The 21964-nt window shown below is 33.2% G+C and overlaps 2 protein-coding genes across 2 annotated transcripts; both read right to left on the reverse strand.

Annotated features, from left to right (window-relative positions):
- Positions 1-555: 555 nt before the first annotated feature.
- Positions 556-21662, reverse strand: LOC143251592 (solute carrier family 22 member 6-B-like). The gene is made up of 8 exons (XM_076502863.1): positions 21521-21662; positions 18670-19169; positions 15627-15730; positions 13703-13858; positions 5374-5597; positions 4548-4729; positions 2737-2876; positions 556-931 (listed from the first exon to the last, which is right to left on the reverse strand). Exons 2-8 carry the CDS (start codon positions 19021-19023, stop codon positions 865-867), a joined length of 1227 nt encoding a protein of 408 aa, XP_076358978.1. The 5' UTR covers positions 19024-19169; positions 21521-21662; the 3' UTR covers positions 556-864.
- LOC143254529 (solute carrier family 22 member 1-like) lies at positions 8680-13231 on the reverse strand. Its single transcript, XM_076509701.1, has 3 exons — positions 13076-13231; positions 11983-12130; positions 8680-9203 (listed from the first exon to the last, which is right to left on the reverse strand). The coding sequence occupies exons 1-3, from the start codon at positions 13090-13092 to the stop codon at positions 9111-9113; spliced, it is 258 nt and encodes an 85-aa protein (XP_076365816.1). The 5' UTR covers positions 13093-13231; the 3' UTR covers positions 8680-9110.
- Positions 21663-21964: the final 302 nt, after the last annotated feature.

Genomic DNA, 21964 nt, shown 5'->3' on the forward strand with positions numbered 1-21964 from the left:
AATTCTAATTATTAGTTTTTACATTTTCAGTCAACCTTTCTCTTTATAGTTTTGATATCCTAAGTTTTGTTTCATCAACACTTTCATATTCTGTAGTTTTCTAATTCTCCAGCCATTGTCGTAAATATAAATTTATTATTTTTATAATGTTTTTATTGAATGTTTATCCTTTACGTCATTTCTAACACAACCCGTTTAAATAATATTTTTCCTCTATAAGTAACTTTCCAATATTAAATACTTAAGAATGATATTTTGAAACTTTTCCACATTTGATTAGTATGTCCAATTAATGCATTTACCCACCAATAGAATATAATTCTTGTTTTACTGCTTCAAAATATGTATTTGAAATGTTTTCCCCAAAATATCACCATTTTTGTATTTCCATATCCATAAAAACATCAAAGTTAAATGGGAAATGATCACTTATACATAGATGTTCTATAAGCTCTACCCTATCAACTCGCGTATTCGAATCCCCGTCGCACCAAACATGCTCGCCGTTTCATCCGTGGGGTCATTATATGTGATGGTCAATCCCACTATTTGTTGGTAAAAGAGTAGCCCAAGAGTTGGCGGTGGGTAGTGATGACAAGCTGCCGTCCCTCTAGTCTTACACTACTAAATTATGGACGGATAGCGCAGATAGCCCTAGAGTAGCTTTGCGCGAAATTCAAAAACAAAGAAACCCATGCAATAAATTTTTGTTTTACTTATTAAAATTACTACTTTTACCTCTTAGTACCTGCTAAACAAATATTAGAAACGTCACAACAAACTATTTTTCTTAAAATATAAGTCAGTAAAACATTTCTAGTATGCAGTTGAACATAAATTAAAATAGATTTTATGCGTATATTTTCATGCTGTTACTGGTTCTGGAAGCTCAGTCTCTTCAACTGGACCTTTTGTCTCATATTTGGTCAGTCTATAAGAAAAGATATGAATGTAACGAATTGATATGTTTATTTTAAAATATAAGATAAATGTTACTGTTTTACATATATTTCCAAATATATTCTTTAGTTCTAACTTAAACACAAGATAGATAGCGCTTTAGGTATTTAATCACAAGCATGGGAAATTGACAATGTTCAGCCCTGTTAGCTTTGCTCAGAAATACTACGCAACATTTTTCATCTTTCCGTCAGTTTCTTTAGAACACTTTAGATATGCGATTAACTAAATACTAATAAACCAAGGCATCTTTCTATAACTCAACAATAAAGTTACAGCTTCTTTAAAATATTTCGAATCTTCGTATAATTGTATAATAGGGAAAACCTTGTTTAAAACATAAAGGAGATTTATTGCTTATTTCCCCAAATAAGCTCACATCTAAATTGGGTATAACTATCAAAATACCCGCGTCTACATCGGAGTTCAAAGTCCCCCACAGTCATAGAGGCCCGGCATGGCCAAGCGTGTTAAGGCGTGCAACTCGTAATCTGAGGGTCGCGGGTTCGCATACCCGTCGCGCCAAACATGCTCGCCATTTCAGTCGTGGATGCGTTATAATGTCACGATTAATCCCACTATTCGTTGGTAAAAGAGTAGCCCAAGAGTTGGCCGTGGATAGTGATGACAAGCTGCCTTACCTCTTGTCTTACACTTCTAAATTAGGGACGGCTAATACAGATAGCCCTCGAGTAACTTTGTGCGAAATTCAAAAAACAAACAAACAGTTCATAGAGGTCTTAGTATACCAACAAAACTCCTCCATTATCCCCAATGACATTCTGCTCCAATGTGGTTACTACTCGAAAAAACATACGTTTGAAAATTCGCGCATAATATTTAAGAACGAAAGTCAAATTTGGTTTCGTTAGTTTCTGAGTGTGTATGTACGTGTTTTGGGAAGAGCATAAATACAGTTTCAAATATGATGTCCAAGGGATTCTGACCGAGGCGGAGGGGTACAAAGAACGCAATAACTAGTGCCAAATACAGCTACACTCAAAACCTACTCTCGGATACCCCTCCCTATATAATGCTTGGGTGAGCTCACGTTGTATCCCTCTCTCCTCTTGGTACCCGAAGATGGTTGATATTTAGTTTGTCAAGAATATTTGAGATCATGTTTTAATGCTGGAAACAGTTAGACATTTCCGTTTATAATTCATATAGAAAAACGATGAAATTTTACACAAAATATGTTAAATATATTGTTGTTGTTGTTTTATTAATTAAAAGTAAAGCTGCATAATTTACCATTTGCTCTGTATTCACCTCGGGAATCAAAACCAAAAGTATTTTAATTATTTGAAAATGTAACCAAGCAACCAAGTGGAACAATTGGACTGCCAAATTACAAAGTAACCTTGACAGTAATTTTGCTGTCATTTGAAACATCAAGAACTAAACTTTAAATTCTCACATAATCCTAAGAACAACAAAAGATTCCAACTTTATTTTATAACAAACTAAATCAGAGTATGGACTGATGACAGTCTTTTGTTTCGATTTTATTAAACACAAAGTTGAACAATCTGTCACCTGAATTGTAGTGACCGCAGGTATTGAATCCTCATTTTAGAATTATAAGCCCTCCAGCTTATCACTAAACAGCCGGATGGAAAAAAAAAAACGTGTCAGAATCATATATTTACAATAAAAAGTGAACTTCAGAATGTTGTTCTCTGAATTCATATTTATTAGAAAATATTCACTTTTAATACTTCAACACCGTCACTGTCATGGTTTATTATAAATCTAGATTAAAAGCTCACTTACTTCTCTGGGTTCTCTATCTCCAGTATTGTGTCAGGAAGTTGTCTGTTAAATGTTTCTGGTAAAAGGAAGACCATAATGGCTGCTATTATTGACAGAACACCATAGATTACTGAAGGTACAGCGACGTGCGTGGATTTACTCTAAAGTAGAATATAGACGGACTTATTGTAACTTATTCTTAAACTTATAAATAAATTTGGAACTTTAAAAATAAGTCATCTCTTAAATGTACAATTACTTTAGAAGGACAATATAATTTTAATTTATACAATTTTTGTTTTTAAAGCTATATTGTTACAAATACATTTCTTGTCAAATAGCGAAGGAATATAAACGATCTGACAAGCTGTTAAACACTGTTATTTTAAACAACACTTCACTGTGTTTGGAACTTTTGCAATGAAATAACATGTGTTATAATTCCGGACGGATTACTTTGTTTCTATCGTGTCTAATTCATTTATATTCAACATAATGGTACGGTCTACTTCATAATAAACCAAGGTGTATTTCACAGTTACAAACTGGGCGAAATAATATATTTATTACTATTATGGCTAGTGAATTACTAAGGAACGACGTATTAAGTAAAAAATATGAATTTTCATTTTGAAAAAATTATCAGTTGTTTAAGTTTTCAAAATGTTATTTTACCTGCTATTCAGAAAGTGTTTTCACAACATTTTATTTTGTGATTAAAGGTCGTGTTTTATAAGTCACTAATAAGACAAGAAGGTAAGAGTTTAATTCGCAGATTATTACAAAACGTCTGTCACATATTATATTACTCATCCAGTAATAACTTTCAACGAACAAATGAGGTAGTGACTTCAACCAGAAACGTCTCCGTTACTTTGCATTGTAGAACCGAAACTAGCACTGTAGGATGAATAACGAAGATTTTCCTACAAATGTCTCTAAATAAAAGGAAGTAAAATTACAGGATAAACAACAGATATCTTTTACAGTTGTTTGAATATAACAAAAAGTGTTTGTTTTGGAATTTCGCACAAAGCTACGCGAGGGCTATCTGCGCTAGCCGTCCCTAATTTAGCAGTGTAAGAGTAGAGGGAAGGCAGCTAGTCATCACCACCCACCGCCAACTCTTGGACAACTCTTTTAACAACAAATAGTGGGACTGGCCGAACATTATAACGCCCCCACGGCTGAAAGGGCGAGAATGTTTTATGTGACGGGGATTCGATCCTACGACCTTCACATTACGTGTCGAGTGCTTTAACCACCTGAGCACCCCGGGACCTTTCTTTTTCAGGGACAAACTGTATATAGATACATTTATAGTGTTTTAAATTATATCACTTAAATGTTTGTTTTGTTTAGCGAAAAGCTAAATAATTGTTTGTCTAGCGATTTTTATGCTGAGAGGATCCAACACTAAATTATAGTTCTTCGAGCTCTAAAACGTAACGCTAAGTTGACTAAAATTCGACTAAATTCTATTTATCCTTTTATTTATAATTTAATTCATTTTCAATTACATGTGTTAGTTGATTTAATCTACATTGTGGTCACCTTGTCATGTGAAAATTTTGATATATGAAAAATGTGATCGTGCATAAAGCAAAGGCGGTCAGTGTTTCTACAAGAATATAGTTAATGTCTGGTGAGAGAGAGGCAATACATACTTTGGTATACTTTAATACATAAATGTTTCTTGAACGGCTTGTATCTCTTAAGGTTGTTATAACCCAGTTTGACTTAGTAATCTTTATCTCGGCTTGTATCTACAAGGATGAAACTTAATCCTGGAATACAAATGTTTATCACAACGTAAGTTTGTTCTAACTCACCAATTCACGGACAAAAGGAGCGATTGCCCCTCCTATCCTTGAACACATGATAGAAGTGCCAACTCCCACAGTACGAATAACAGTGGGGAACACTTCTCCTCCATAGAGAAACATGATACCATAAGTAATGGATATGAACATCTTTCCTATCATAGTTAGTGAAATCTTTGTTGCCACCATATCTGTGTAAAATAAATATATACATTTAAAACACCATTAATCCAGTTACCATTAAACTACAGTAGTAAGTTAGATACTCTTACTCTATAAAGATATCACAGGAAGATAAATTCAACAAGCCGTCATTGTCATGACTAATGATAAACATGCAGGTACAAAAGGTCATGTCAAAATAACGAGATTATTATTTGTCATAAAAATAAAAAATGAGAGAGACAAAGGAGAATTATCTCACGAGATACTTTTATATACCACAGAATAACCACATTTTCACTGAATATTTAGAATCATGTGATTTTTTTACACTTAACAAATACTGCTTCCAGTTGTTTTAGTTTGTTACACGTTACGAGTATGAAAGCATGTTAGATGTTAAAAGTAATTTATAGTTTTTAATTAAAAAGGACGTCATATTAAAAATAAGGTAAAAGTTTAAAATGCACAATAAAACTGTATTTGGCCTAAAGCCAAAATTAAAAGATTCTACATATTTCGGTAGTTTTACGTTGCCATCATTTTAAATTTCGTCTTAGGCCAAATGTAGTTTTATTGTGTGTTTTGAATTTTGATTTTAGTTTTGGTTTTCATATTTATTCTACAAGTTGCCAGAATTTAAAACAAAGATTTTCACTACTTTTACACGAACCTTCCGGAACAGCAATCACCAGAACACAGGCAATACTAGTAACCACAAAACATACTACGAATGGTGGTTTTCGTTTCACGAACTTTATTAGTAATGGGGCCGCTACACAAACAGGGATTTCCACGGCAGCTGAGATTAAGAAGTTGATGTACATACTGCCTCCTAGTCTAGCCGAGTCAAAGGTCAATGCGTAGTACAGAAATGATGAAACAAAACTAGATAGTAATACAAAATAAGTTTATTAAAAAATCTTTGACAAGAAAACGGTTGTGGTTGTCGTAGGTTAATGTTTAGTTTTCTATCAGGTACCAACTTTCTTTGGATAGAGCTACACATTATCAAAATTATCTATTTTGTCAATTCACACAAACACACACACACACGTACGCGGACATGACACGTAATTCTTTTCACACTTCTCAAACTGTTGCACACTGCATAAGTATCAAATACGGAAGAGACAGAATATCACTGAAACCGGTTATAAATTCAAAGTCCGCATCCATTGGCTCACTGCTTTATAATCGTGGCTTTTATTCTTTAATAGTCAACAAACGAAGTTATATAAGTATATTTATAATACAAGTGTCAAATCGTCCTGGTTATTAATACGTTCGGTTCAGTGTAAACATAACTAAAATATTTTAGTTGAGAAACTTTCATTGAAATACATGGTTATAAATTATTTAATTTGGACAGTGTAGTACAGAGAGGGGGAGGAGTGGCTGTACATGTAAAGTGTGAATTACATCCTCTTGACGTTGAGAATATCAAAGATAATAGCAAGGAAATTGAATTCATTTGGGTTTTTGTTAGTGGATATCAAGGAAAAAAAGCTCTTAGTAGGAAGCTGTTACAGACCACCAGATGATACTGATGAAATTATTGAGAAACTTTACAGCTGTTAATTAAGTCATAATTATTGGTGATTTTAAGTTCAAACATATTGATTGGGAAACATTAGAGTCAAGGTGTAAGGGAGAAATGTTTCTGAAAACTGTTTAAAATGGATTTATTCCGCAATTGGTTAAGGACACAACTAGAAATAATGCTCTTTTGGATTTATTGTTAATGTCTAAAACAGAAAAATTTAAGTGGGTGAGAACTGCAGAAGACCTAGGTAAAAGTGATCATTGCTGAATTATGTTTATCTTGCTGTATTTAGAATACAGTTATAATGATATTTCGATTCCCAATTATAAACAAGCAAATTTTGAAGGAATACAACAGTGTTATCTGTTGTGAAGTGGGCAAGTTTGGAGACACTGAGGTAATGCGAAAATATTTATAGACAATTTTTTCAAAATTCAAAACAAATTTATTCCCTTACTGAGAGAAAAGGGTAGTTGAAAGTGAAAAACCAAGTTGGATCAAACAGGGTGCAATAAATAAAATGAAAGAATACCATTACAGAAAGCTGATCAAACAGGAAATTACATCGTCGAAAAGAATGTATGAAAAAATAATTTGGATGAAAACATACAAATTAAGAGTAAGGAGTTTTTAGAGCTCATTAGGGGTAAAAAAAATATTAGTATGGGGACAGGAACCTTGAGAGGTGATAAAGGAAGGCTCGAAGCTGATCATTATGAAATGGCTAAGTTGTTAAATTCTGCTTTTTCTTAGTTTTACTAATGAAGACTTAAGCAATATTCCTTATATTGAACAATTGATAGTTGAAAAACAAAGTTGAACAAGACAACTGCATAACTCCTGAGCTTGTAAAAATAAACTGGAACGTTTAAAGAATAATAAGGCTCTTGGACAAGATAATTTTTCTCAATGGTTTTAAAGGAGGTCAAGGATTGGATATATGAACCATTTCTCACAACTGAAGAGTGGACAAGTACCAACAGATTCGAAATAAGCTAATGTCTCAAGTTAGGTAATAGAAGTTGTTCCAGCAATTATGGGCCTATTAGTCTTACATTAGTTGTGGAAAAGGTTTTGGAAAGTTTGATAAAAGAGACTATGCAAAGTCATTTAACAAAGTTATCTCTGAGGATAACGGTGTAGACTTAGATTTTTTATCTCGATTTTTAGAAAGCATTTAATGATGTGCCACATAAAATGTTTGTAAAGAAACTTATCTTTATAGGTGTAGAAAATAATTAAAATAATTGCATAGAAGCCTGGCTAGATGTAAGAAAGCAGAAGGTTATTACAAATAAAGTTCAGTCAAACTGAATTAAATTTCAATCGAGGTACCTCAGGACTCAGTCTTAGGACTATTGTTCTTTTTGATTTGTATTAATCACATTGATGAAGGAATGGTAAATAAATTACTTAAATTTGGTGATGATATCAAAGTTTTGGATGCTGATCCCTGTGAAAAGGAGGCTGTTCCATTACAAAAGGATTTTAATCATTTAAGGAGTTGAGCAAATCAGTAGCAGATGAGTTTCAATTATGATAAAGGCAAAATAATGCATGTGGGTTATTATAATTAGAATTATAAGTATAATTTGGATGGTAATAACCTTAACAGTGTCATGAAAGAAAAGTACCTTGGTATAATGGCTAATTAGTCTTTTAAGCCATCCAAGCAGTGTGCTGTTGCTAGTGATAAGGCAAATTGGCAAAGAGAATGGAACAGTGAAAGTGACCAATAAGTCATTTGTTGTCCATACACATTATCTTATGTCATGTTAAATTGACTGAAGTTATTCAAATCCTTTCATCTTGATAAATATGTTGAACTTTACTTGTATACTTTGGTTGATTTTATTTAATAATAATTTCATCTAACTAAAAATGACAGTACATTTAAATACTCACTAAGGTATTAATGAAATAAAGATATGAAGAATTTTAAAATATATAAACTCAAGTTCAGTGATTTTAATCATTTCTAATTTTAAAATTATCGTTCTCATCTGACAGTAGAAATCCATCATGTCTGGGTAAACTTGACACATTTTACATTGATGATATTTAGTAATAGTAACTTTTCAAATCTCACAAAAAAAGAAGCCATAAGACTATCAACAGGAAAACTTGTAGTTCTTCAGAACAAGAGTTCTTCGTTGTCGAGAAAATAAATTTACACACATGTTGATACTAAAAACAAAACAAAAACAGTTACTAGTAAATGAAATTAAAATGTTTTAAGAGCAACAAACTTGTTTTAAAAAGTATAAAACCAGGTACAGTAAGTGAGAATCAGAACAGGCTATGCTTAAAGATTTTCATTCATAGAAACAACGGTTGTGGTAACAAGAAATAATGTATATATATTTAAAAAAAAACGACATTAATATTCTGTTTCTCCATTTGTTTATTCGAGTGATAAAAAATGAGGTAATATAGAGAAGTTTCCATAGTAATGTAGTAAGCTTAACATTGCATCACGTTGAGTCTAGTGTGGTAATAAAATGAGGTTTCTAAATGTAACCATAGTAACCAGAGAAGTTCTCCAGAATATTTCGTATATCATACTGGTTATAGTGTTCAAGGTTTTATTCATTCGAAGAGAACAAACAACTTCAATATTACTGACTACATCGGGATTAAAATCATCAATCATGCCACAAATTACAAAAGTTTCTTATCTGTGGATTAATGTTGATTTATGCCACAGAAACAATATTATCATAAATATAAAATTAATATTTAAAACATTATATTATTAATACCAACAACGTTTCAATGTTATGTTTGACAATGTATCACTAATACAATACATCTACATAAATATGCTCACGTGTTACATAAAAGCACGTATTGTCGAAGAATACTCACAAAACAAACATTATTTCTATTGTTATACGTCGCAGCCGTGGAGTCCTGAACAAGTCCAGTGAAGTTAACGTTAATTTTGTTTTCTTTTCCTAAAGTTTAATGAAAACAGAAATAACAAGTAGTATTTATTTACTTTAATTTCAGTGGTTTGAAGATTTGACCGTGAAAAATAACTGAGCTAAAGATGAAAGATTATTTCTAGATATTCATTAAAAAAGAATCGCTTAGTTTCTGTCAAAATATTTAATTTTTATAGCAGAAGGGAACTTGCCACCTGGTGGTGGTTGAGAAGTTGTATATTATACAGACAAATAGAAGGTACAGAATATGTAATTAGAGCCTGAACAAAGTTTAACGCTTCTTTTCCAAAGAAATGTCTTCCTTTGGTTAAGCCAACATAGCAATGGAACAAGCTGATAGTAAGAGATTGAGTGAGATTTTCATAAGTAAGATTATTTTAAACTTTTGTCTTTAAGATTACTTTTGTTAGTGGTTTCAAATGTCTAATACATATATCTTTGTTTAGCATTTTTCATATCTATATTATATGCAATTTTTATTTTGTAGAATATTTCACAATTTTAGTTACATGTATGATTTTAAGACTACCATAGAACTCGTATGATTTAACAAGAATTATTTATACATTGAAAATAATGATAAAGCAAGAACCCCGAATGATGTATTAATGCAACACAATTATTAAAAGTTTTGCTTTTATTACTCTTAATTATATCTGTATATCGAATTATTTATATTATTTACTGAAATTAACTTCTATGTCTTTTTGTTTGTTTTGTATTTGTTTTGGAATTTCGCACAAAGCCACTCGAGGGCTATCCGTGCTAGCCGTCACTAATTTAGTATTGTAAGACTAGAGGGAAGGCAGCTAGTAATCACAACCCACCGCCAACTCTTGGGCTACTCTTTTACCAACGAAAGTGGGATTGACCGCACGTTATAACGCCCCCACGGCTGGGAGGGCGAGCATGTTTGGCGTGACTCGGGCGCGAACCCGCGACCCTCAGATTACGAAGCGCACGCCTTAACGCGCTAGGCCATACCAGGCCCAACTATGTCGGTAACTTCCTTTGATCAGTGATACTTATGTTAATGGATATGTATTTTACAACATGCTGCTTCAGTAATATTGTTCTTTCGGTTAAGCTTACCTCCTGTTCTCATCAAGTGATGATAAATCACCTTCAATGAAATGAGCGATATTTTTTTTTTTAATCTTTATCTGGGTGCTCTATCTCTGTTTAACAACAAAGACGCATTAGACTCTCTGCTGTGTCCAACACAGAATGTCGAGTCCCGGGCCAAGTTCATACTGAGATGAAACAAGGTTTTCAGAGACATTATTCAACTTTAGAAGAATATCTCCATGAGGTAACTATTCTGATTAGACAAATTTCAAGTGACAGACATCTTTTTTAATGCTTATAATATTTAAAGACTCAAAGTGCACGTTTTGCTACGCAGGTTTCATTTTCTAAAGTTTATCATTATCTTTTATTGGTTTGTTTGTTTTGAATTTCTCGCAAATCTACAGGAGAGCTGTAAGCGCAAGCCGTCCCTAATTTACCAGTGTAAGAAGAAAAGGAAGACAGCTGGTCGTAACCACTCACCGCCAACTCTTAGGCTACTGTCTTACCACTGAAGAGTGGGATTGACCTGCGCTTTATTACGCCACCACAGCTTAAAGGGCGAGCATGTTTGCTGTGACAGGGATTCGAACCCGCGACGGCCCAAATTACCTAGACATGAAATATATCTTTTATCGTTATCGAGTGTGAGCTAAAAATGTCTCTCGAAGAATTTATGATTTCCCTAACTTTTGAGAAGTGTAACATAAAAAAAAAAATACATTTAAGGAGAAAGTAGTTGAATCAAGCGAATGAAGTTATAATACTGTGTTGGATTATTTTAATTATAATATTAATATTAGTGGTTAAAGTGTGTGTTTTTCTTATAGCATAGCAACAGCGGACTATCTGCTGCGTCTACCAAGGGGAATCGAACCCTTCATTTTAGTGTTGTAAATACTAGCAGGGAAGTAGTAATTAAATAAAACACTGCTATTATACGCCATTGTTTGACTCTTTTTTAATTTTTATATAGGCTTATTTAGTTCGCTACTATCATGAAATTGAATTATAGAGTTAATTTAAAGAAAATTAATAAAATGATCCAAAAAATGTTATTATAAATTATTTTATTGTTACGGTTTCATTTACTCTATCTCTGTCTGATGACTCAACAGCAATCTTCATATATTATGACGCTAAAATCCAGGGTTTAATCCTTACAGTTTGTACAGAACAGTATTGATAATCCACTAACCAGTTTTGCACTTAAAGTAATATGACAAGAGTTGTTTGTTTTGGTTTTGATTTCGCACAAAGATACTCGAGGACTATCTGTGCTAGCCGTCCCTAATTTAGCAGTGTAATAGTCGAGGGAAGGCAGCTAGTCATCACCACCCACCGCCAACTCTTGGGCTACTCTTTTAACAACGAATAGTGGGATTGACCGTCACATTATAACGCCCCCACGGCTGAAAGGGCGAGCATGTTTGGCGCGACAATATGACAAAAGACGCGTGCAGAAACTTCAGCAAACCGCTCTCCCTCCCACAGTAATGATATGCATACAAACTTTGCCATTTTGATGAGTGTAATACTTCTTTCTCTGCATGTGATGTACGTGTTTGTACTCGTAAGTTGTATACAAATATATAGTGTGTGTGTTTGCTTAACCCTCGATATCAGTAAAAGTTATATTCCTACGCACGCCCTTGTTAGATATGCAAGAAATACATGTTCAGAATTCTTCTTCAAGTCTTTCATTATATAAATTAATTACCAATTCAATCTTTGTTTCCAATATCTTCATCGTGTGATTTAGGTTTAAAACACTTAGTTTATTGACACTAAGAAACTTCCTGATGGTATTCTCTGCATCTGTATACCGCTTTCTGGTAAGAAGCCATCTTGGAGATTCTGGCAGGAACCTAAAATATTAAAACACATCTATGGTTAAAGATTTTATTGAATATATTAGTACTATATCCACAATAATATTATCACACGTGTGGTAATACTATTTATACAATAATACCATCATACAAGTATTAATACTATTTATAAAATAATACTATCACGTATTTATTAATACTATTCTACAATTCTATTATCACACGAATAGTAATACTATTAATACAATAATTTTACCACACATATGACATTAGGATTAATAAAAATAATGATGGCAGCTGTTACATATTCCAGAAAAATATAAACAACGTAATTATAAACTATAGTTTTATAATACTTAACACTAATTCGGTTAGAAGAAGACCTGAGCTACAAACACATAGCAATGCTGCTAAAAACTTATATATCGTTAATTAAGTATTAACATTGTACAAATGTATCATTCGATGTAAAAATACATAACTGGGTTAACATCTATAATACTGGACTTACTGTCCATTATGAAGGATAAGACATACAATAATTAATGAAGATCGTACAAATATCTTGTTTAATTAGTTCTGTATATACGACAAAAAAAGGTGGTTTCCTTACTTATTAAATTCGACTAAATGGACTATCGATCATTCCGAATATCGGTCTGTAAATAGTTTATGAGTTTTGGTGACGTTGTACTGAATCATTAAAGTAATCGAAATATTTTGCTACAATAATAAATAGTATAAAGCTCTTAACCTATAGTTTAGTATTTTATTAATGCTACAAATACTTCTAAAGTAATCAAACTGTGGTACAATTATAAAAACGGTGTTAAGTTTGCTTGTTTTAATGAAAGCTACATCTGGCTATCTACTGCGTTTACCGCAGAGAGAGAAATCCCAAATCTTAGCGCTGACCTACTGCATATTGGAAGTTAAGAGTTTTTTGGTTTACAAGATAACAGAACATATTCCCCAACTCACCACCAGGCGATCAACATCGGTAACCAGCTGCATGCAGTTATAGCTTCAAAATACTGCCAGTCTCTGATTATCCAAGCTAGTCCGGGAAGAATGATTAATCCTATAATCCTACCGAACGAAAATGAAACTGATACCCAAGCTCTATACTCTGGGCTAATCGTTTCCATTACTGCAGAAACAAACCAGAAAAATCCTAGATTACAAAGTGATCTGAATCTGTTTTATGTCATCATACAACTTGGGGGAAGTACATTTGAATAGTTATCATATGAAATAACGCTGGCTTTCTTAATATATATTATCTCATAAAATAAACAAAAGAAAAATAGAAATTTCATAAGTTTTATACATTAAAACTATTACCATTAAAATGACAATACTATATGAATTTTGAAGACACTTGATTCACAATAGAAGACACTAAATTTTGGGAGGAATGAACATCTAAGACAAACAGGGCCCACATTTTGGTGGACATTATTCAAAATTTATTTCTGATACCCTTAGTGTTAGGTGGTAGAATTATTTTTCACGTACAAGAAAACGAGGTTAAAATATTACAAATATTACTAACTCTAATAACATCATACGGAGATGAACAAGAACAAACTTTCTGTAACTACTTACAAAGACAAACACCTGCATTCTGTATGCCAGCCACCCCCATCGCTGAACAAAATCGGGCGATGTAAAAAAAATGACAAGTTCGGAACAGCTGCGCTTGCGTAGTTTGAAACAATAATCAGACAAAGGGAACCCAGCAACACTGGACGTCGTCCAAACCTAAGTGAAAAATGATGTAAATTAACAAAAAGAAAAGTCCATAACTTCATAAATAATTAAAAAAAAGTTATGAGAAAGTCGAGATCCAGAAGTGTGCGTGATCAAAGCTAAAGCAACGTGTTTAAGAATATATTGCCTAATAATTTGTTTTCCTACAAATATTGAATTATTCTGGAGCTCATCACATCGTTACGTAAAGTTCACGTCACCAAGTTAATTTGTGTTGTTTATGTGAAAGATGAGATAGAAAGGTCATTAAAATTGGATTAATACGTTTGCAAATTGATCTTCTAATAATTTCGGAGCAACTACTATAGAGGTTATTGTTTTCTTAATGCAATGTTAAATGCTTTTTGTCTACAACGAGGTTTCGAACCCGAATTTTAGAATTTTAAGTCCGTAAACTTACAGCTGATCAACTTAAGGAAGTTTCAAAGAAAACTAAACTTATTATCTTAAAACGATTTTGGAGATTCAACATGTCGTTATAGTTTATATCACCATGCCCGGTCATGTTCTACCTGACAACCGTGCATCTTGGCAATAGTCCTTTAACGAAGTTCATGTTACAAAAGACTCTTTACTATGGATGTTATGCCCAACACACTTCTCCTGAGTACTTTACTTAAACAATCTGGGGTACGAGAATAAGTATAGCTAGTAAATTGATTTGTGTGTTTGTGTATGAACTAGCAGGAATATCCGTTTCATTTTCATATACTTGAGATATGCGACAGTTCAACGAAAGTTATGAAGAACCCATAACCTTTCAGCCTCATTTCCAGGCGGAAATCTCCGTTGGTCCCTAAATTATATTTTATACTGTTGCCTGGAGTTTGAATTGTTGCGGGTCTTGTTTGAATGGTCCTCTTTCTCAGTGTTGATTTATATTCCGTTGCTCTCAACGTTATTAGATATGAAAGATGCCTCCATTTGAAAAAGTCTCAATATTAACACATCTTTATCATTTGAATGTAAAACTATTTTACGTCGGAAAAAAATCTGTTACATACTCTTCATAAGAGCAATAAACTTACATGGCATTAATTTACTTGAAACTCAAAGAAAGTCAAAATGTAGTTCTGATACATGGCGTTCCATTGAAACTCTGTATCGTTGTGGTTGTCACAAGATTTTCAGAGTTGCATATTGAAAATAAATTTATTTATTAGTATAAAATCAACTCGATTTTCTCTATGTATTGATACTACATTTTGAACAACAAAAAGTAAAATCGTTCAGACCGCGTCAAGATGTGTTTGTTTGTTTCTGAACTTTGCGCAAACCTACACGAGGACTATCATCTCTAGCCGTCTTAATTTAGCAGTGTAAGACTAGAAGGAAAGCAACTAGTCACTACTACCAAGTGCAAACTCTTGGGCTACTATTGTATCAATGAATATTGGGATTGACCGAACATTATAACGTCCCCATGGCTGTAAAGATACGTTTTAGTGTGACGGAGATTCGAATCCGCGATCTTCGGATTACAAGTCGAGCGTCCTAACCACCTGGCTATACCGGGCCTTCTTTAGTGTAAAATTGTGAGCTCATTTCTTTTTTGAAATAGCTCATTGTAAACGTACAAGAGAACAAGCTGAGGGTTAGAATTACACAAGTCACGTTTTGTAATAATAAAACAAGAACAGTAATGATAATGACTTTAGATTATAATTTCTAATATTTGATGTTATTCTATCCTATTAAAATGTTTTAATTAAAGAGAAGTTTGTTTTATAAAAAGGTAAATCGTCTCTAAAATACTTACTTGTCGCCAAGATGGCCGGCTATAAATACTCCAAACAACATTCCCAACATAAACACCGTTTGGTTCATGGACACGAGCCATTCACGATCGCAGAATAAGTCCCACTGAAAGATATAAAACTTTAGGCCTGAATGGGAATTCGAGAACGGGTAAAAATATTTCGGAAAATTTCCACCATGAAAAATTAACCGAGTTAATGTTGGTAAATGATACTTAAATAAACGTTTGGACAATCAAGGATGGACATAAGTATTTGCTTGTATGCCTTTGGTTCTAGGTTTATTCAAACATATTCTACAAACTTCAAGTTACTCTGATATACAATTTGTCGAAAACTCAGATTCACAGACGCAATTTCTCTCTAAAATAACCGTCGTTAAAAATCTGTTAGGCCGAACGTATTGTTAAGATTTATTTACATCTGTAAGGCTCTGAAGCTTAAAGTCAGTATAACTTTTCTTTAATTATTATAATATTTATACTTTATCATACATTAAGGTTTTTGTAATGTTATTTTGAAAACAATAAAAACAATTTCTTAGAGAATCTGCCTCGTGTGTGACTTATAAATCTGTTTTATTGATTATTCGTGTTGTCCTTGATTATTAAAACCTGTCTCATATATAATAAAACAAAGGAATTTAAGATTAAAAAAATTGAACACACTTTTGAAAATTTGTTATACTCTGTTGTACATGGAATAGATACGGGATTTACCTTATGGGTTCGCTTTTAGTTGAGATTTATATATGCAAAGACGGCTCGCTTGGGTTGAGAAAATATTTTACATAGAAGAGCGAACAACGTTTCGACCTTCTTTGGTCATCGTCTTTGCATATATATTTCTCTACAAGTGGGTTTTTTCGACATCACTGATTAGTTGGAATTTGTTACAGTTCACCAAATAAAACTGAATAAAGTTATAAGAAACTATGGAATCGGATGTTAATGACTTTCTAATTATGGGAGATTTTAATTTCATCCTTATAAACTGCGAAATCATGGGGAATAAGGGGCTCAGTGTCGTTTTAGGAAACCCAATAAGGACAATTGTATTTTACATTTATTGTTAACCAAAAGAGGGACTTGACATAAAAGTAAGCCACACTTTAAGAACTGTGTTATACTCAGGTAAACGTATAACAGGAGTTTCGACAAGATATGTCACTAAATGATAGTGATGAATATATTCTGGTTGAGTTTTAGTGAGGAAATGAATGGTTGAAAACAATTGTAATACAATGTGAGAACAATCGTTATTAATTCAAAAGACAAAGACACGTGGTACTTTGCTTACGATGGACTGTTTTCTCTTCACAAAGTCAAGGTATTGTCAAACCTTCATGATACTAGGAATTACACTTGCTAAACGAAATATATCTGGTTAAAATGCTTCCATATGACTTGTTATTCTTATACCATACTGATACGATTGTGATAACCATATAATATCTGTACAACCTTGGAAAGACTTATCCTTAACATCTTTAACGAAGTCACTACAAAAATGTTCTCCATGATCAATAAAAGTATCTCCTACTTGGGAAATGACATGGGAACAAAGGTAAATTTAAACAAGATAGGTTTAACGCATTTAGTTACACGCATGGTCTGGTCTTATAAAACACAACAAAATATTTATACAAAGTCTAGAGGACTAGATTAGATACTTTCTTGTGTAGGACTAAAAGGACGAGTGAAAGCTTCAAAACTAGTTTTCCTGGATTAGAAGTAATAATTTTACATATATATTTTTCTCTACAAGTGGGTTTTCTCGTCATCACTGATTAATAATTTGTTCCATAATTTGTTTTCGTTTTAGTTTCATGTAACTAACAGACATGCATGGTATTTTGTATTTTACACTAAGATTGTTTGTTTATAGGTAAGAACAAAGTTACACTTAGGACTATCTGTGCTATTCCTACCACTGGTTTAGAAACCCGGTTTCTAGCGAAGTTCGTGCAAAGACATACCGCTGTACCACTGGTTGGGAAGGGGCTTGACAAGTATTTTATTGTATGTATTGTATTCACCTTACTGTAATAACGTCTTAAAGAAGTGTAATTTAAATAGCTAAGGTTAAAACTGATGTTATAACACCTGTTAAAACACCCACGTTTTGTTTCCATGCACGTGGTTGGTATAGCGGAAATAATGCGTTTTGTGATTTCGTGCGTAACCATAAACAAAGCTATACGAAATGGTATGAAAAGAACGCAGTATCACGTACAACAGTTAGGAGAGTAGAAAACAGCAAATAAAGCAAAAGTCTTGTAATTAGAGAAACATTCAGTATCGCTTACTCATCTCTCTTTGGCAATGAACCAAAATGGTCACGTAAAGTCACTGTGCAGTTTTGTCTGTTAATAAGTATGAAAGTGCACAGTGACTTTCCGAACACCCTGTAGTTCCAACACGTTTGTTTGTCATTTACAGCGTTACGTGACGATTTTGGTTCATTGCCATCATATCGATTATAAACCGACAAGAAGTTTATAAGAAAAAATTACATAAAACTATAAATCATCTGCCTAACTTACTTCAAAATTCACTATCAACAAATTATTTTTTGAGCTCTCGTGATTTCAAAGGAGTGATGAGTAAGCGATACTGAATGTTTCTCTAATTACAAGACTTTTGCTTTATTTGCTGTTTTTCTCTGTAGTTTCTCTGATGTCAAAACTTCTGACAGTTTCTTCTATTAACTGTTTCAAATGGAGCTGGAGGACAAAATTTGTTGACTACTTCAGTTAAATATTGATTCACAATGACACAAAATCATTCTTCAAATTAATAATTTTGTTTCCGAACTATGAATATCTATAATGTTTCTTATTTCACATATAGAAAGGTAATTCAGTTTACCTCGTAAGCTATAAAGTCTGGAGACAGCTTTATAGCTTTACTGTCTAAAAGTGGTTTTATGTTGTCAAATTGTGTTTCAACTATCAGGTTTAACGTATTATTTTTCTACGAGTGACGACTGAAAGTAATTACACTGAAAACTTATAAAATGACTTATTTACAGCTTACAGCTTACCTGAGTTATTATTGTGTTGTCTCTAGAGCTGTAATCCCATTTTGTACATGGAACTGTGACATTCTGATCAATAATTACATCCCAGGAATCAGGTAACTGTACTAACGTGTAGCTGTAACTCAGACACTGGCTGAATTCTTGCTTGTTGGTGTCGAACGGTATGGAGATATTCTTCCATTGGGTAACTGTCCAGTTCTCTAATTGGTGTGGTTTGGCACACCAGTGGTCAGTATCGGGAGCCAAAAATGGTAGGGCCAAAATCTGCCATGCCGTCGGTAATCCTCGGCAAATAAGTAAGATTATTATGTAACACTGAAGTCGTCCCAAATTACCTATGACGTCAGTGATTTCCATGTTTTATTTTGGTTGTTCTTTTTTTGACAAATTTCTTCCTGCTACAAACACACTATACGCTTTCAGGTTTGACTGGATACAGTTGGTTAAATAAAACACAACTCGACGGTGAGTTTCGTAGTTGTATTGGATCTTTAAAATGAAATCTGAAAAACTCAATAGCGTAAGTCGAGAAGTACTTGAAAAAATCATATTTAATAAAACAAACAAAAAATTTAAACTAGAGTAACAAAATCATTGATTCGATAATCACTTAATTCTTTTTTTCTCAAATAGAAAATCTAGGATAAGTGTTTCTAGTTTGATAAAACTATTCGTACTTTATAAATAAATCTACAGAATGATCTGTAGTGAGTTGGCCAGGTGGTTAAGGCACTCAATCGACTCGTAATCTGGTGATTGCGGATTAGAATTCCCGTCACACCAAACATGCTTACTCTTTTAACCGTGGGAGCGTTATAACGTTGAGGTCAATCCCACTATTCGTTGACAAAAAGGTAACCCTAAACTTAGAGGTTGGTGGTGATGACGAGCTGCTTTCCCTCTAGTCTTATACAGCTAAATTAGTGAGGGTTAGCGCAGATAGCCCTCATGTAGCTTTGCTCAAAATTCCAAAACCAACAGAAGTAAGTTCTGTGTAATCCGGACGCTTTGAGGAAACGATCGCGATAGCTTTGCTGATGTGTGTAAAACTGTAAAATAAAGAATTTCACAATGTTAGAAATGAGAAAGAAGTTAAAATATTTTTCTAACTGAAAAGAGTATAAATGTTTTATAAACGTAATATTTTATTGGTTGTAACGAAGAACAACTTTTGTGTACATTGCGGAACAGCCAGGAAAAGTGTCCCCTTTACAATGCTAAGGTATAGATTGTCAATTACTTATTGAAAAACATCCAGAGAGCATGAAACGTCAAAAATTAACTCATCTAACTCATTCCAAGCTAACTTCGTGTTTTCTGACACACACCCTGTATGTCAAGCACTCAGCCACATTCGCCCTAGCTTAAAACTGCAACCATCACGTGGTCGTATTATTAAACTGGATTTACTAATGTGAATCCCCCATTAGCTTAAGTGTAAGTCACCCTCAGTGGTTCATCGGCAAGTTTGATGGCTCGTACAGTTTAATACTAAGTTCTGATGTCCACGAGGGGGCACCCCACAGATAGCCCATCATGCAGCTTTGCACTTCAAGCAAACAAGGAAAACTAACATTCAATATTATTTTTCTGTGTGAGTTATCATTAATTTTATATAAATTATTTCCCGATATATTTTGCATAACATTTTATTTTAACACCTCAAATTTTTTCAGTTACTTGTTTTAAAACTTACCTCATAGGACTATCTGTCCCTAATCACATACTGACAGATTAGAAGGAAGTCTGTATCAACAACACCCTCTTATACTACTCTTGTTTGGCCTAATTGTGAGGTTTGGATGTCATTGCTACAGCTAACTTTTCAGTACATGGAGTAAGTTCAAATAAAAACTTGTAAATTGTTAATAAAGTCACTTATTACTATTATTTTGTATCAATTCCCTCAAGAAAAAATCCTTTAGTGGGACAGCGGTAAGTTTATGTACTTATAACTCTAAAATCCAGCATTCGCTTTCCCGTGGCAGCAGATATTCTCGCCCTTTCAACCGTGGAAACGTTGCAATGCAACGATCAATCCCACTAATCGTTGGTTAAAGAGCATCCCAAAAGTTTGCGGTGGGCGGTGATGAGTAGCTGCCATCCTTCGAGACTTACACTGCTAAATTAGAGACGGCTAACTAAGTTAGCTCTTGTGTAGCTTTGCGCGAAATTCAAAAACAAACAAGCCAACACAGCAGATAGCCCAATTTGTCTTTGCTCTAAATAACCAAATACTCCAAATATATTATACAGTTCTTTCTTGTAGTAGTAGCTATAAGCTGCAGGGATCACAGCTAGTTAACAGCGCCTACCGACAGCTATTGAAGTTGGAATGTAGGATATACCAATAACACGTTCAATAGATAAAATTGTGTAAGTCGCTTTGCAATTGGATTTTGGTAACTTGGGGAATGAAATATTAACCGCTTTTACATTCTAATCCAGAATGAAAAATGTTAAATAAGTATAACAACTTTATATGTTCAGAAGGTAAATAGCACAATAACAGCTACAACAGAGGACAACTGAAATAGGTAATACTGAATAGCTGAATGTTAAAACGTACTGCTTGCTGCAATATTAAATATTAAAGAAAAGAAGTCAGGTGTTTCATTTCCTGTCTTATTTTTACATTTTCACTTTAACATAAGCAAGAGAGATTAAAATATATCAGGATTTTGATGTTTGAACCTTAAAAATCAAACACTTGATTTTAAAACTTACCCTTTGTTAACTGAGCTATAAACTAATGAAAATGAAAGCAAATCTTTATACAATAAAAATATTTTAAAAATAATCACACTTTAATTGACAAACGCAACCAAGAACACATACAATTGTAATTTCTTACCCACTCTTTTTTCTTGCATATTCCACAACATCTATTTTTGACGATCACTTTCATTTAAGTTTGTCAGTTGTAGCTCTAGAAAATAGGCTTTGTTTAAACACGTTTACGTGTTATGTTACTTTACCAAAGATCAAAACCAAACAATCTCACCGTATTTTGTTCTATGGAAAAAAACACGACCTCAAATCATGTTTCAAACTTATATAAAAATACAAGTTTTTTTTGCTAAGTTCAGAACAGAAACAAATTTCGATTATATTGAATCCTGAAGATCACGAACCGACTAGCAGTGTATTTTCGTTAGAAAACTTATATAAGCATCTACTTATATAATTGCATTGGTATCTCGTTACTGGCGTTTATAACAGTGCCAAAAAATGATTATCTCCAGAGACAACTACTTGCGAAATTCGCATAGTCAACAAATTAACCATGTTTAGTGTG

This window comes from Tachypleus tridentatus, chromosome 6 (genome assembly GCF_004210375.1).
Source record: "Tachypleus tridentatus isolate NWPU-2018 chromosome 6, ASM421037v1, whole genome shotgun sequence".
Taxonomy (NCBI): Eukaryota; Metazoa; Arthropoda; class Merostomata; order Xiphosura; family Limulidae; genus Tachypleus; species Tachypleus tridentatus.